Source organism: Mastacembelus armatus, chromosome 19 (genome assembly GCF_900324485.2).
Source record: "Mastacembelus armatus chromosome 19, fMasArm1.2, whole genome shotgun sequence".
Lineage (NCBI taxonomy): Eukaryota > Metazoa > Chordata > Actinopteri > Synbranchiformes > Mastacembelidae > Mastacembelus > Mastacembelus armatus.
In genome coordinates, this window is record NC_046651.1 from 17,990,969 (window position 1) to 18,006,981 (window position 16,013).

Sequence of the window (16,013 nt, forward strand, 5' to 3'; positions counted from 1 at the left end):
TAACTCGGATTAATGCAAATGAGTTTGTATCTTATTTTCTCCATCTAATGCTAAACACACATTGCTGGTGGAATGGGATTTGTTGACCATGGGGTTTTCAGTCTGTTCCCAAGAAACAGGACTCTGGACAAGGACTGGAGCTGGTGAAAATGGAGGTCCCTGCAGGCATGGGACAGAGAAAGGCTGGAAATGTAAATGAATGCTGTGCTAGTGTTGGGAATATGGAGGATTTAGCTTTGCAGAGAGGCAGTGACAGAAGGGAACTGAGAGCTTCACATTAAGTGACTGGACATTAGTGTCAGTGATGCTCATACTGGCCCCTCTCTCTACATCACCTGCACAGGTAAGTATTGTGCCCCTGCACCCCACCTCCATGGCTGTATAGCAACAAAGGCCTGAATTAGAGCCGAAGGTCTACATTCAGTGTGACAGTAGCAACAAATACATAATGGGAATGTGGGAGTAATAGCTTACCCATTTAACATTTACTGTATTTTATTCATTATATCTTCAATCAGTGTTGAGTGGATGTATTCAAATCTCTTAAGGAGGTTGTATTTAAAGCACTAAAAGGACTCAGGTCGCTGTAAACAGTATTACTAAGGCTTTTACGTGTAATCAGCACTTTATTTTGCAGTTGTTTGATGCTGGAGTTTATTTTTATTATACATTCATCTTCAAATTATGTTCTTGATTAAGCAATTTATTTATTTTGGCCTTTAAAATAAAACACAGAGCCAAAAGTGACAATTTCACAGTGCTTTGTTTTGTCACTAAAAGAAGAAGCAGGTGTTAACAAAGACGTTGGACACATTTGCCATCAGATTATTGGTTAACATATGTCCACTGCAGAAATATTAAACAGGCCAAAATTTCTACTGATGTTTTCAGCAACAAGATACATTTTATTAATGTATTTTTTTTTTTAACTGCAACAGCTCTTTTGTTGGTTTTCACCTCGGGCCACTGTGCATGTTTTTACACTAGCAGGACTAAATGAAATCTTATATATGAGGAATATTTCATGACTTGACATAATATTACACATGTCAGGGACCTGAAATCTCTGAACGCAGCTGGTATTGAGGCCATTCCTGGGATGGTTGTAAGAAACGACTACAGTGGGAAACATTTTGGAAGTGGCAACATTTCCAGGAGGAATGATCTTTATCCGTTTTTGCAGATGTGACGTACAAGCTGTGTTTGCTGGTCGTATTGTTCTATGTGTACACGTTCTTGAGGTTTTTGTATTGGGAGTGTTTATCGTTTGTGTAGAGATTTGGATTCGACTGGTGCATTGTGAGGACAGTCTCTTTTCACTGGGTTCAGGGTGGTTTGACTTCAGCCCTGAGATCTTCTGTCCACACACCTGCAACGTATTAAGCTACTTAAGTGTCTGTACCTGCTTTAATGTGAGCAGCCTGATGAAGGCTTGTGTCAGCCCTGAAATACTAAAGGCTGTTTTATCTTTAGACCTCATTATTCAGTGTAGGGATTTTTGTCCTCAGACCCAAACACCACCTGCTCCTGTAGTGTGTGATGTATTGAAGATAATGTTTTTACTTTCAGCAATGAAACCAGGTGATAATACTCCAGTTTCTGTTTTTTTTTTTAAGTACACATACCTCAAATTTGTACTTACAGTAATAGACTAGTAGACCCTCAGTGTCTTTAATGTATGCATTGTCTTGCTTCTGATTCATGCATCAATTATTATTTACTTATTTACATTTAAAATGATTAAATGTGCTTAAAATGTGTTCTGCTGAGAAAGGGTCAAACTAATGTTGTGAATAAAATGTGTAACATTTCCTCCTGAAATGCAGTGGTATATATTAGAACTGCAACTATTGGTCCATTAACCAATTTGAAGAAATTAATCAGCAAATATTCTGATAATCAATTAGTAATTTCAATCATTTTTTTAAAAACCTTATACGCCAATCAGTTTCTGATTTCAGTTTCTCCAAAGTGACACAGTAATTTGAATCCCCACAGGGTTTACTGTTACATGTAATTAGACAAAACACTGAATTGTGAATACGTTTAAAAATCCTTTAAATAACCAAGACAACAACCAGATAAGATAATAAGACATGTAGCCCTGGTATATATTGTGTACAGCAACATAAGTTACTCTGTTTAGGTACAAGTACTAAAGTAGTAAATCTCTGTTAGTGTAGAATTTAAGTGTAGTTACAGTGAATACAAATTGATGTTTTACAGGTTTTACCTTTGCCACCATCCAGGATGAATTAAAGTTGATTCCGTGTTTATGTGTGATCATCTGCAGAGGAAAACCTGTTGTCTTGTCTGTCAACTCTACATTTTACAGGCTGTAAACTTGTGATGTGCTCAGAGATCAGAAAGTGAAATAGTCCTCGTTGCATTAATGATGAGCCCTGTTATTCAGAGCTATACTCATGACATCATAAGACGTCAGATTATGAAATGAATTTACCCTTTCTGACACTGTCCGCTCTGGTTTCTTTCCATATGTCTTCGTCCTTGTTCCCTTGTTTATCTCATTGCTCTTTCTATGACCCGTATGTGTTTATTTTAACCCCCCACACAGCCTCACTCAGGACTTTTAGTGGTGTACACAGTTGTTTTCTATACCAGGGGCAGCTCATAGAGTCTCAGAGTTCAAGGCTTTCAGTGGTGGAAGGGTTCACTTTTTATGACCCTTAATTCAAATGAATGGGATCTTCTGTTCAAGAGAGAACCTGTAGATGTAGTTGTAGTAAATCAACAGTAGATGGAGCTGAAACATCACAGTCAACACCATCACCAGGAAACAGCTGATGATGTTTTCTCTATGGACTAATTTGGTTTTCAAACATACTCTGCAACTGTAATGTTTCCAGTATTTAAGTCACCCTATTTATCATTATTAAGCCATAGCAATGAATATTTAATAAGTCACTGTAATGTCACTGTAAGACATTTGAAAAGCTTTTTTAATGTTCAAATCAAAGCGTCATTAAAGCCAACGTGTCGCCATATTTCTCTGCTTGAATGTGGGATAAAACTGTTGAATAGCAACACATATTTTCCTTCTGTGTTAAGATTTTCAGCCAATGGCACATTTTTCAGTATCTGCAGAGCTTTGTGTTATTAAAAGAGTTGAATGTTTTAAGTCTTATTTTCCACCACTGTGCACAGACACAGCCAGAAAAACCAAAAGTATCAGGCAATGATGTGTTTAAAACTGGACAGTCGGGTCATGCAGGATTATTTTATAGTATAATATATATTATACTCTATATTTTCTTCTAACTGCTGAACCTCCTTGGATCATCACACTGACCCACCACCTTTTACCTTCTCACACTCATGTTCTCTCTTTAGTCTCCCTGTAGCTTTACGATTATTCCACACTGACTGACAGTGTCCCACATCATTTATATTCATATTCTTCCAGCTCTTTCAGCTCTGGAGATATATGATGGATAAAATATTCAAACCCAAGACTCCATCTGCTTGACGACTGCACCATTCAACGAAGTGGAGATGTTTTAGATTTCCTATGCATCATTTTCCATATATTTCCTCAAACCTTATTCTGAGCTGTTTGTTATCTTTGGAGAGTGAAATTGAAAATAAAGCTTAGTGAGTCTAAACCAGTTTGTATTGACAGACCCATCATCAGATCAGAGAGATTTAAGTGGTTAAATCAAGAAAATGGTGGACATGCTGATGTATTGACTGACTCATTTACTGAACTGCACTTTTATAAAAGCGGACACAATTTGCCATTTGTGCTCTGAGATGCATGCAGCCTCTTTATCGCCACCCTAATATAGTAGCAGTAACACTAAAAGACAGTCAAATGTAATCACCAGAGCTACAGTGTGTTAACCTAATGAGAATAAGAATTAAATCATGCTGAGTAAAATCTAATCAGAAGATGAATAATCCTCCCAAAGCTAGAAACACTGAATCACTAAGAATGACTGTAAGATGGCAGTACAGTGGTTCGCCTGAGGCGGGTCTGCAGGCCATGACTAACCTTCTCTGTAGTGTTTGCATGGACATGCACATCTAGTTTAGCATTACCATAGTGCCAAGAGCCCTAAATCACAAACCACACTGTGAGCCTCTGAAAATTGTCATGAATACTGTCACAGTTAATTCTCACAACATGCATCTCTCCGGGAGACTCTGTCTGCTTTGGAGCTTTGACATCACAGATTAAAAGCAGCAGAAACTGCGCTCTTGTTCTCGGTCATGGCAGAAAGTAGTGAATGTTCGCTCGGGCAGAAGAATCTTGTTTAAAAGCTGATGTTCAGCTGTGCTCTCTGTGGGTGCGTACACAAAGCCCTGAAAGGATCACACAATGCTCAAAATGTATTTCTTGTTTGCTTTGTCTCAGGGGACTGTGGAGATAAATGGCAGAGTGATCCTGAGCCTTTACAGCAGGTCCCAGATGATGGAAGCTGAATGTGTAAGTGTGTTTCTTTGTGGAAACTGAGTTGTGTTGTGTTGTTTATCAAATAGAAATAAACTTTACATCGCAGCCATTTGTTAAAGTTTCTATTAGTCAAACGCAACACACACTTTATTATTATCTCTTCACATCTTTTCAAGTATGAAAATAACAATATTGAAAATAAATAACAATAAATAATATTGAATTACATTGTGATTTTGACTCACCACCATATGTACCACATGACGATTAAGAAATCTGTGTCAGTAATGGTTTTTCTGTCTGACCACATGTTTTCTGTGGTGCTGGAACAGCCAGTCATCATGTCCTGCTGACATTTAACTCTAAAAGTTTTATTTCAAATCTTTACATTTTCTTCTTGGGTAACTTCCTTTACAATACGATGTGCTTGATATCTAGCATTTCTTTCATTCGATCACATAAACATTAGATTAACATCAGAATAACACACAGTGGCATGTAAAACTCAAAAACTTTCTTAGCATGTTATCACCACCTGAACGGGGTAAAAAAAAAAACAAACAAACAATCAAACATGATTTTCAGGTGACAAAGGATGAGTTTCGTTTACAGTTCGACACAAACAGCAGTTGATAAAAATGCACAGGTGTGAGGCATATTGGTATAGTAGGAATGTGGACTATGAGTTGCTGATCACATGGATAGTGTGCCCATATGACTTACAGTGCTTGGTTTGTGTCTTTTTTGGTTAATATTCATGTTGTCCCCACACCCCACCTGTAGAGTTTATTATTTACAGCAGGTCATTCGACAAAGTTAGTGTGCGCCCCTTCGAGTGTGGTGCTTCAAGTCGACCCAGCACCACAGAAATGAAACGCTCTGTCCCAGCTCCGACTCTGTATCTCTTTATCTGTTACATCCCAACCTGCAGCAGGTCCTATCTGTATACACTGTGACTGTGTACACTGTACACCTTAATATTTTCATTTGAACAGTAGATTAAATGTGTATATGTCATGTAAACTCATATCGCAGAGCAATATCACCTGATTCTGTAATTCTTCTCATGTTCTACAGAGCTTCTTAGCCTCTTTCAGATACACTTACTTTTTTTTGGTTTTCCAGCCCACAACATTTGATTATCCTCATTACTGTCATTAGAATTGTTTTAGGCGCAGCGGACGGCTGTTTTCAATAAATAAACACCAAAAAACCTGATTTAGTCTGCAAGGTCATCATGAAACAGACAGACAACATGAGTGAGTACCTGATAAATACATAGCAACAGCTAAAAAGTCAAATATTTCCCTCAGGAGTTCAGAGAAATGCAGTATGTGAGTAGCATAAAGTATTATGTCCACAGAGAATAAAGATTTGACGAGGACATTTAGTGAAGCATTTGGGGAAATACATTAATTAGCTTACAAACAGCTAACCTGACTCACTCTGAATAACATGCAGACCTACAGAACAGAAATGTAACATGACAAATTATTAGACATTGCACAGAGCCAGGCCAACTGCTCCTTCTAGGTTTTTAAGCTAAGCTAAGCTGCTGGTGCTAACCTCATGCTTAGTGCACAGTGGAATCAACCATCTCAGCTAATTGTTAAGAATAAAGAAAACAATGAATATTATGTGTTTGGCTCGACATGGTGGACGTTTGGAAACAAAGAACATGTGGAATGTCTTAAATCTTTCTGGAAAGTTGGTGAAAGTAGCACGACTGTACCGAGAACTGAGGATGATCGTACAACATCAAGCAGACACAAACACTATCATATGACAATTGTTTGTGACAGTAAAATAAACACAAACAAACAAAAACAAAATAAACTCTAAGATTTTACATTTGAATAACTGCGGGCTGGACTCCAGTTCAGTGCAGTCCAGCAGCACGAGATCCGAGTTCTCACTGAGCTAAATGAAAAGTGCTTGCAAGCAAAAACACAACAGAGAATTTTTATGGCGGGCAGAACTAAGAGAATATGAAGTGCTGTACATTCACAGCCAAACTTAGCTTGGTCATGTGCATCTTCTGATCCACAAGGTTCTCATTCCTCTAGTCCGCAGTGTCCTTTTCCCCCTTCCCCATCCATTTTCTCCTGAAAGTCTGTGTAATGTCCCTCCTGAGGTTTAGGAGACTGATGTAGTCTCTCTCTTGCTCTGAAAGTGTTTTAGTGTACTCCAGTCATGTGGCAGAAAATGATGACAACACCGACTGTAGGCTCCTGCCACAGAACGTACCTAGGACAAAGCCAGTGTCCTCTCTCATAGCGACGTGGACTGCTTGATGCTGTGAAAGCTGACCCGTGAAGGTGAAGTGGGGATGGACATAGCCTGGGTCATCCTGGCTCGGATGGAGTGCTGCTCCTGCCATCGGTGGAACCGCTTCCTCACGGCCGAACGCACCTGTCAACAACAAAACCAACGAATCAAGACAGAGGATGATTGTTGGCGGTTGAATCCATATACAAGAACCCTAGATTCACTGTTTCTGTTCTAAATAATATTGCACATGTTTTAATATACAGTATAAAGTATAATTATCTCCTGGTTTGGATTACCATGAATTTTATTTTGATTTCATTTTCATTTGATTCTATTCTCCCAGAAATCATCTTTCATATAAATCAATCTTTGCAATATGTAGTTGTATTAATAATTCTATTATTTACTATCTTCCGTAAACAAAATCAGTGATAACAATATGCCACACATCATTTTATTGATCATTAAAACGCCCCCTTCTGCACCTCCCCAACCCTCTGTGACCACAACAAACTTTCAGAGGAAGAGCTTTAATCTAAAATACATCATGTTAATGCACTATAGGAATTTACAGCCCTGTGATTTAATAGCCAACACATGTTTTAATACTAAATGTTTTGTGTTTCTCTGGAATGTGACTGCGGTATCCTTTGTTCATCTGTTTCATTCCCCGCCCCATTTTCCCTGCTCCTCTCAGGCTGTAAGAAAACACTAAATCAATACCCTCTGCAAGGTGCACATGCTGGTTAAGCCTCTTGTCAGAGCTACAACACGATTCCTCATTTATCATGACTAACGCAGCATGGGACAGTAACCAAAGGGCAGCACTCAGCTGATATTACAACCACATGCCAATCGAGGAAAAACTTGCGAGATAATAATTATTCTGTGATATAATATTAGGCTTTGTTCCTAAGAACAGCAGCACGGTGCTTACTGAAAAATCTGATTATAAATCAGACGACACACCAGCAGGTTCAATTCATTAAACTTAAAGAGACTTATGTGATCATGTCATTTCTGACTATTCTGGCTCAGGAAGCACTATCAGGGTCTGCTCAGTGACATTAGCCGCAATTTCACAGGTTGCAGTCAAACCAAAATGGTATTGATTGAAACTTTAGAGAGCATGATGGGGTGGTTAATTAAAAAAAAAAGTGCCAAGCCGTCGATTCTGAGATAAAAACTGTAAATGCTGTGAAAATCTATTTTCTCAATCAGCTTCCACTACAAGGAATGAAATCCCTCATGAATATAATGTTTCTGTGTTGGTTCTTATTTATGGTAAATCCACAGTGCGTAGGAAGGAATATGAAATGTTATACAGAAATACTGTCATTTCTACAGAAGGTAAAATAAGATAGTGTCTGTTCCGTTAGTAGATCCTGAGGTTGTCATATGAAACAGCAATTACAAAAACGTGATATTTGCTTTAGCAAAAGAGAAGACAAACCACAAGTAAAGAGCATAATTTTGTGACACAATTACTGAATTAATTTACCAACAGACAAACCTTTACAAGAAGCCTCTCAACACACAGTCTGCATAATATGCGGTGTACCACAAGGGTCAATCCTAGGATCCTTATTATTCCTTCTGTGAGGCTCACCTATTTCACTTCAGATTTATGGTGTTTGTGTAGATTTAAAAACTAAACCATAAAACTAACATTTGCATTAGTGTGTTTATTAGCAATACCTGGACAGACAGGTAGAAGAGAATTAGTGCTAGAGGTTTAATCTTAAAAGAACGGTACAATTTTAAATATTTTATTTTATACATTAATTACTGAACCAAAATATGTCTTTCTATGTGAATATGGCAAATTAATTATTTTGTTATTATTACTAATAATGCTAATAACCACACATTAAACATAAAGTAATATTTTTGCATGCATTAACATTTCTGTGCTATTTTCAGAGGGATTTACCACTGATGTCTCCATGGAACCAAATTAAGGCTGATACTGTCATAAAGCGTAGAAAGTGATGCCACTTATGGCGGCACATGACAAGTCTTAATTGTGCCCTAAATATAAGTGCTTCAAGCTTTATCAGTCAGTTCCCCACGATAACACACAACCCCAGCCACCAAAAGGAAGTGTGTAAGCACCCAAAGACAGAAAATATAAATAAGTGTCACAAGTAGAGGGAGCATAAAATAATAGCTCAGTGTGAATCTGCTTACCTCGCTGTTCAGGAAACAGTAAAACACTGACACAAAGAAGCCCTGAAAGGAAGAGAGGGACAAAACATCATCAAAAAATGAAGGCTTCATCCTGATTTAATACCATACACATCAGCTTATCACACACGTTACATTCATTCAATCACATTCAGAGAAAAACACACTCATTACAATTACAAAAAACACCCGCCCACGCAAAGATGGCATTACAGTTTTCCTCTCTCTGAAAGCATCTGGGACGCCCAAACCGTCACTGTGTCTGAGATAAACCGTACCTGGAATGATTCCAAAAACGAGTTGAAATATATGAAGACGATTTGAGAAATCTCATCTTCCCCAGGGTTGACGAAAAACAGCATGTAGGTGATTCCCAGGAGAGGAAGAAGAACCAGTGTAGCTTTCACAGCTTTCCTGCAGAGGAGGAGACCATTGGTCAGACAACATGAAGAAAGACACATCTACAGGTGGCACACCGCCCAGCTGTATGTTTGTAGAGGCCTGTATCCTTTCACCACACGCCACTAAAACATGAATATTTTAGTGTGTACACACAAGAGAATCTGGAAAGGTTTGTCCTTTGAGTTTGTGTCTCACAGGCACAGCAGAATACATTAAATTTACCTGTACTGGATTGTCTCTGATGTGGTGGAGGCTCGCAGTTTGGTCATCAGGATTCTCACAATGTTGAAGAGGAAAATAAAATTAATCTGTGGGAAAATAAAGACACAGAGTGTGCATTAATTGTAGTTCTGGGCATAGATGCACCCTATTAAAAGAACTGGGTACAAGATCTGAGTCACTTGAATGAAAAGTGGAAAAAAAACGATAATAGCTGCCCTTGTCTGCAGCTGGAGGTGTCCTGTCATCAGTTGTACACAAGCTGTAATCCAGTTCTCTTGGTACAATCATGGTTCTTGGCTATAGACTGATTCTGAGCGTGCACACACTGAGCACACTTTGCAGCCTTTAACAGCACAAACAGACCAGTGTTTCAACACTATTGTGCTCCATCAGAGTCATACCTTATAAAAGCATGAATAAGATAAGATGAAATTACGTAAGATAAACCTAATTCATCCTCAAAGGGAAATTCGGGATATAAATAGCAGCGCACAGTTCCTGCTGTCAGTCAATGCATGATCAAGCTTCTGTTCTACTGCTCCTCTTTGACTTTGAATTAGTATTAACTCTGCTGGATGACGCCACCAGGTCTCGAGTCCTTTTTCTTAGCATCATTCTCAACACCAACAAGATGGCACATATCAATTTGACTTCAAATAAACTAGTTTGTGTGTTCGTGGTGTTAGAGCGACATTTTGCCAAAAGTGGACGAAGGTGTGAAAGATGCAACATGGAAGCAAAAATAGTCATAGGGATACTCAGCAGGACCAGGCGACCTTCCCTTGCCCCGAGCAGAAATCTTTCCTGAACAGTCCATTGAACTGGTTTTCAACCTAATTCGTTACAGAGGTTCATCTCTTTGTTGTTGACATTAAAAGCCACTGATGGTGAGGAACAAAGTTCACAGCAGCCTGACAGGAGAAACCAGAAATACTCTGATGACCTGATGATGATCCTGCAGAGACATAAAACACTGCAACATGCTAGGGTAAGCAGGACTGGAGACTCTTCAGTGAAAGTAGCAGATGTGTGCCTCAGGGGAGGGTAAGACGTGAGCAACAGAAACATTAAGTGCTTCTTGATGAAATGACTTTTTAACTATGAGGAGAAGCTAAAGGAATGTGCTGTTCCTGCCAAGGATGGTAGGACATGTCCCCACACCACTGGACAGCCAGCAGGGAGAAATGAGTAGAAACTGCTGCAGCGAGGGGTGTTTCAGCAGAGGGCGTGTTCGGAGTGTGAGGCCATGCATGTGGATAAAGACTGAGGACAGTGCTATGGGAGCCTGGCCAGGAGGGAATCACTGCAGTCCAGACGAGAGATGACTAAAGCTTGTACATGAAGCTGGGCTGAGTCTCTGGGCAATCTGCACAACCTGCAGGATCATTTCCATGAGCCTGCTGAAAGGAGCAGTGTGTCACCACCAGGACTGCTGCTAGGGTGAGGAAGCATCACAGTAACACTGCTGCTATGGTTTGAATAAAGACGACGAAGGTCCAGTGTCAAGTTTACGATGTTGTCTTTCTTCTTAGCTGTAATTTTAATGATATGGACACAAATTCACAACAGTAGTACCTCATAAAACAACTACACAAACGTCTCCTCAGGGTGAGAAGTGACCCAGATAATTCCTAACAGATTTAAACTCCCCGTATCTCTTGCACGCTGCCAAATTGCATAGATTTAAAAGTTTCACTCGGTAGGTAAAGCGTTCATCACATTCGTCATTGCTGACATGAAGAATGTGTTGAGGTTCCCAGCATTTCACACCTGCCAGCTATTTTCAACACATAATGAAGACTGATAGCACTTTATGTAAAACAGATTCTGTGCTGAAGCTGCCGCAGTGGGACCAATAAAAGGACTCTTACCACCAACACAAGAATCATGGGACCTTGGTAGATGTAGTCTGTGTAGATGCCAGCCCGCTTCCCAAACCAGCACCTGAAACATCAACAGAAGCAGTCAGACCAGCTCAGTTCTTACAGGCACATGTATTTATATCATCACTCATCATTTTTCATAAGTTCAGCATGTGTTGGCATTAATGTCCGAATTTGTTCTCAGCAACATGCTGAATATAAATTATGGAGAACTGTGAGAAAAGGTGAGAAATTCATTTAAAAAAACGCCATTGGGAGGTGGTGCAGACCAAAAACTGAGCTAAAAGTGAGGGGGAATTTTGTATTCATCAGACACGTTGTTACCTCTGTTGGATTTTTAAGTAGGAATCTGTTTGCTAACGTCTTCGCTACAACACATATTACACCCATATCACTTATAGCCTACGATTTGGCTCCAAATGACCCGAAGAAATGTGTTTAGAGCTGTTCATACATCTTTTTAGCTGCTTTAGCTAATGGCACCTGCAGTTTCTTTAATGTGTAGCTGGTCCAAAAGTCGATTCTGGTGCACATTTGGTCTCTAGTGAGTTTTTGCTGCAGCAGTGTGGTGTATGTGGGTCTGAGTCAGAAAAAAACTACAGTGTGTGTGTGTGTGTGTGTTTATGCTGATGAAGGAACGTGTCACCCAGTGCAGCAGTGGGGTGACTGATGAATTTTTATAGTTTTGCAGAACAATGCAGCTCTGTAACAGAACACATAGCAGGTTTTGATTAAGAAAAATTATAAGATATAGTCATTGTAGGTTTTGGTCTTTTTATATCACCAGACTTTTCCCTTAGTGACGTTTGTGTCACACGTTGTTTACCTGCTGAGTCAATTTTCACCTTCTTATAGGTGCAAATCAAGAAGCAAATGAAAATGGCAGCATGGTTGTGTAGTGTGTGATTAAGAATAATGAACAATGGAATAATCATGGAACATCTCCTTTATGCAATAGTTTGACTTTGCCTTTTATAATGAGGGCAAAGAAAAAAGTTTCAGTCACAACGAAGAGCTTACTTCTCATTGTCGTTGTAGAGCTTCCCAATGGCCCACGCCACAATTATAGGGAATGGGATACCTGTGAGGCAGAAGACAAGGTCACACATTCGTCTTTCATCTTCCTCTGCTTTCCAAATCACACAATACCACTCCGGGGATTTGTTTCGGCGTACCACCAGCGCCTGTCAAGCTCTGTCAAAGCGATTGTTGCCTGTGTGCTGTGATCCACAGATGCAAGCCAAGACGTGTCACCATCTGAAATTTTCTTTGTGAATGAGAGAAAGCTGGACACTGGTTGAGGATAATGCAGAGTGATTTATAGATACACTGACATGTAGGCGTCGTCGAATAAGGCCAGCAAACAGCCATCACTCACATCCAGATGACACTAACAGGAGCATAAAGACCTTATCAGCCGCCATACGTCTCGCATATGTCTCACGTATCTCTAGAAAACCTCCACTTCATTATATTTACTGTCATCAGTGTCAGGGAAATCTACTCTCATGGCCTCAGAGTATTGACAAATGTCATTTTTCTTGCTGTTTTCATCTTGTGTCCATTCCTCACCGCTTTAATGATATTTCAGATCTCGAGGCCACAGAGCCAAAGCTCAGAGAAGCAAATAAAATGTGATCTTATTTATGTTTTCACAGTTATCCTGAAATGTACCCTCTTCATACGGAGGCTTCCCGCTGCCGTGGGGGAAATGTAATCCAGCTGGCACCACACACCTAATCTTAACAGCACATACAGTAGTTTAGTTTGACAGAGCGAAACGGACTGCTAGTCAACGCCACGCTAATACATTTCCCAGCTGCCACACTAAATCTTGGGATCTCCATCAAGTCAGATGTTCCCATTGTTGGGGAAAACTGTGTCTGACTGGTCGTGAAAACCGAGTGGAATTATTAAATAAACAAGTTGACATCTTTGGGAAATACAGTTATCCACTTTTTGAAAAGCAAATGTTGTGATACTTTTCAAAAGTTTCATAAGCTGTGATCAATGAGTTTGTTCTTCATTAATAGATCATTTATTAATGGTTTTATAGATGGGGGCCATTCATTTGGGAAACCCCTCCACTTTTGTCCCAGGGGCAGAAACTTACTAACCCCCACTTTACAGTGCTGTGGATTCAATAGTTGATTTAAAGAAGACAAATTGGCAGGTAATTGATTTCATTGATTTTTAAAGCATTTTTAAGCACAAATGCCAAAAATCCTTTGGTACCAGCATCATCGAAACAAACACACCTTTGCAACAAACGAGAGCAATGGAGATTTAATTAATACTATAAGACAAGATGGAGGATGGAGTAGTACACAGATCATGTAGTACTCCAGTAATGCAGAGTCCTAAGACAACTGGGATTCATTAAGTTATTATTAACAGACATGACATGGAGCAAACCTGGGGCTTTACAGACACTTGGCAACTTGGCCTGCTTGATAATTCGGCCTTGACGTGGCTGCAGGACAAAAAGCCATTTATAACCAACTAATTCACATTTACAACTGCACACTGATGGATTGTAGATGCCTTCACTAATGATTCCAGATGTCCTGCAGCTCTTTTCCAAAAGACAAGTGGTCAAGCAGCCTGATGGAGAGGGTTCTCTAATGCATTAAAGAGCTAAAAGGACAAAGTATTGAATATCATAGGGGAACACTTTATTTTCTTGCTGAGCTTTTGGTGACTGGGCACGCTAAGAGCTTTTCCTACTATGCGCAGGTTGTCTGAGGAGAAGCGTTGAGCGTACGTACACCAGCCGATGCAGATGAACATCCACTTGCGCAGCTTGTCGGTGGAGTAGGTGAGGACGATGGCGGTGTGGAGGTAGCAGCCCTCGCCAAACATCCAGAAGAAGTTGGTGGAGTGGAAATAGTTGAAGGCGGCGGTGACAAGGCGACACCAAGCCTACGGAAAGAATCACACTGTTAAATGTCTTTTCACACTGGCCTACATTTTTACTGCCAGATAATTTCATGTTTGTTCATAATTTGTCCAGCTACATACAGATGGTGAGGGTTTAAAGGAAAACCCCAGTGATGGACAGTAATTCAATGCATTTACTTAGGTGCTGTATTAAATACCATTTTGAGGTGTTGAACTTCAGGACTCAGGGGGTGTCCTTGGTGGTCCCCACAAAGAATCTATGGCACGTAACAATAGAAGTGTTCTGGGGGGGTCATGTCGACCCAACACCTCATAAAATCCCATTTTTGCATGTTCTTACTTTAATTTAACACCTATAGCTAATGAATGTAGCACCTGACTCTCAAACCTGTTTATGGAGCTTCAGGGAGGAAGAAGTGGTTCAGCCCAGTTGCTGTTTCTGCACTAAAAATATCCTAAAAATCTATTTGCCACTTCAAACTGATTAAATATTTAATGCTGTAACATAAAATGAATGTTTTATTGAAAAATATATTGTGTGATCATCCATGGAGGAAACGCTTTAAAGGGTACGGCTGGTGTTTAGAGCTGAAACGATTCCTCCATTGATTGATTAGGTGATCAGTCAGCATTGAACTGTGAGTCCTTATCCGAGTCTCCAGGTGGCTCCAGGTTTTCCCTCTGACCCAACACACCTGACTCGTCAAACCTTCTTCTGCTTCCCTCTTCACTTCCCAGCCTGTTTTCCTTTGTCCTCTGCCATGTTGTTTGTTGTACTTCTGGCTGTTCCTGTGTCTGGATTTACCTGCCTGGGTCTGGACTCTGCTGGTTTTGGCCTTCACCTCTAGCTGCTCACCAGGGACTTTGTCAGTTTTGGGATTGTTTCCCATGTTGGGTATCCACCTCAGTTTGGACCTCCATTTTGATTTCGTCTGCCCGGACTCAGGGTAAGCCTTGAGGTTTTGTTTATTATGTTTTACTGCATCTGCACTTTGGTTTATTTGTTTCTTACTAAAAATATGACAAAACCTAATTTCATTCAAATAGTCTGTGCTGCTGTAATGTGCAGGTTTCCACTGGGAGATCAATGACATCTTATTTTTCCTGAATTATAGGTTGAATGTGTATCAGAAAAAATATTTTTGAAAGTATTTATTTATCAAAATCCTCCTTTTTTCCTCTCCTGTGAAATATATTTGACAAATAATCCTGCATCAAATGAGATTCAGATCAACCAGCTAATAAATTACAGTGTGTGTGTCTGTCAGTCACCCAGTGGAACCAGATGCTCATTTATGTGTTTTAATGGTTAGCTGACAGACCGTGGAGCTCTGTGGCGCTGAGGAATCACATATATCAGGCTTTTCATTTCATTCTTGTTAGTAGGGGACATTCATTGGTGCTTTTGTTGACAGTAAGAAAAATGTGGAACACTAAAATCTAGTGACACGTACCACGTTACTTTCATGCACCTCGGGACTCATGGTCAGTTGGACGATAAACCAGGTGGCGTTCCTCAGGATGAAGGCGGCGATGAGGTTCCAGTGGATGATGTTTCTCAGGCAGCGGATGCTCCTGTGAGAACAACATAGGAGGATTAACTCACATGTCAAAGCTTCTTTTTGCACATTTCTCCTGCTGTGCTCGTGAGATGAATATGGTTCCATTCTGAGAGGAAAGAAAGGGTGACGCAAAAGCAAACACGTGTAAAAGCTTCTCCTGGAGAATGAAAA

At 39.9% G+C, this 16,013-nt stretch overlaps 1 protein-coding gene across 1 annotated transcript in view; it reads right to left on the minus strand.

The window, feature by feature from the left end:
* Positions 1-4,999: 4,999 nt before the first annotated feature.
* LOC113135421 (corticotropin-releasing factor receptor 1-like) overlaps positions 5,000-16,013 on the minus strand; it is a 34,265-nt gene continuing 23,251 nt past the window's right edge. The window contains exons 7-14 of the mRNA XM_026315455.1: positions 15,735-15,855; positions 14,148-14,301; positions 12,400-12,460; positions 11,368-11,440; positions 9,497-9,582; positions 9,151-9,286; positions 8,876-8,917; positions 5,000-6,826 (exon numbers count right to left, since the gene is read on the minus strand). Coding sequence (XP_026171240.1) covers positions 6,686-6,826; positions 8,876-8,917; positions 9,151-9,286; positions 9,497-9,582; positions 11,368-11,440; positions 12,400-12,460; positions 14,148-14,301; positions 15,735-15,855 — 814 coding nt within the window. The 3' untranslated portion in view covers positions 5,000-6,685. The remainder of the gene's footprint in view (positions 6,827-8,875; positions 8,918-9,150; positions 9,287-9,496; positions 9,583-11,367; positions 11,441-12,399; positions 12,461-14,147; positions 14,302-15,734; positions 15,856-16,013) is intronic.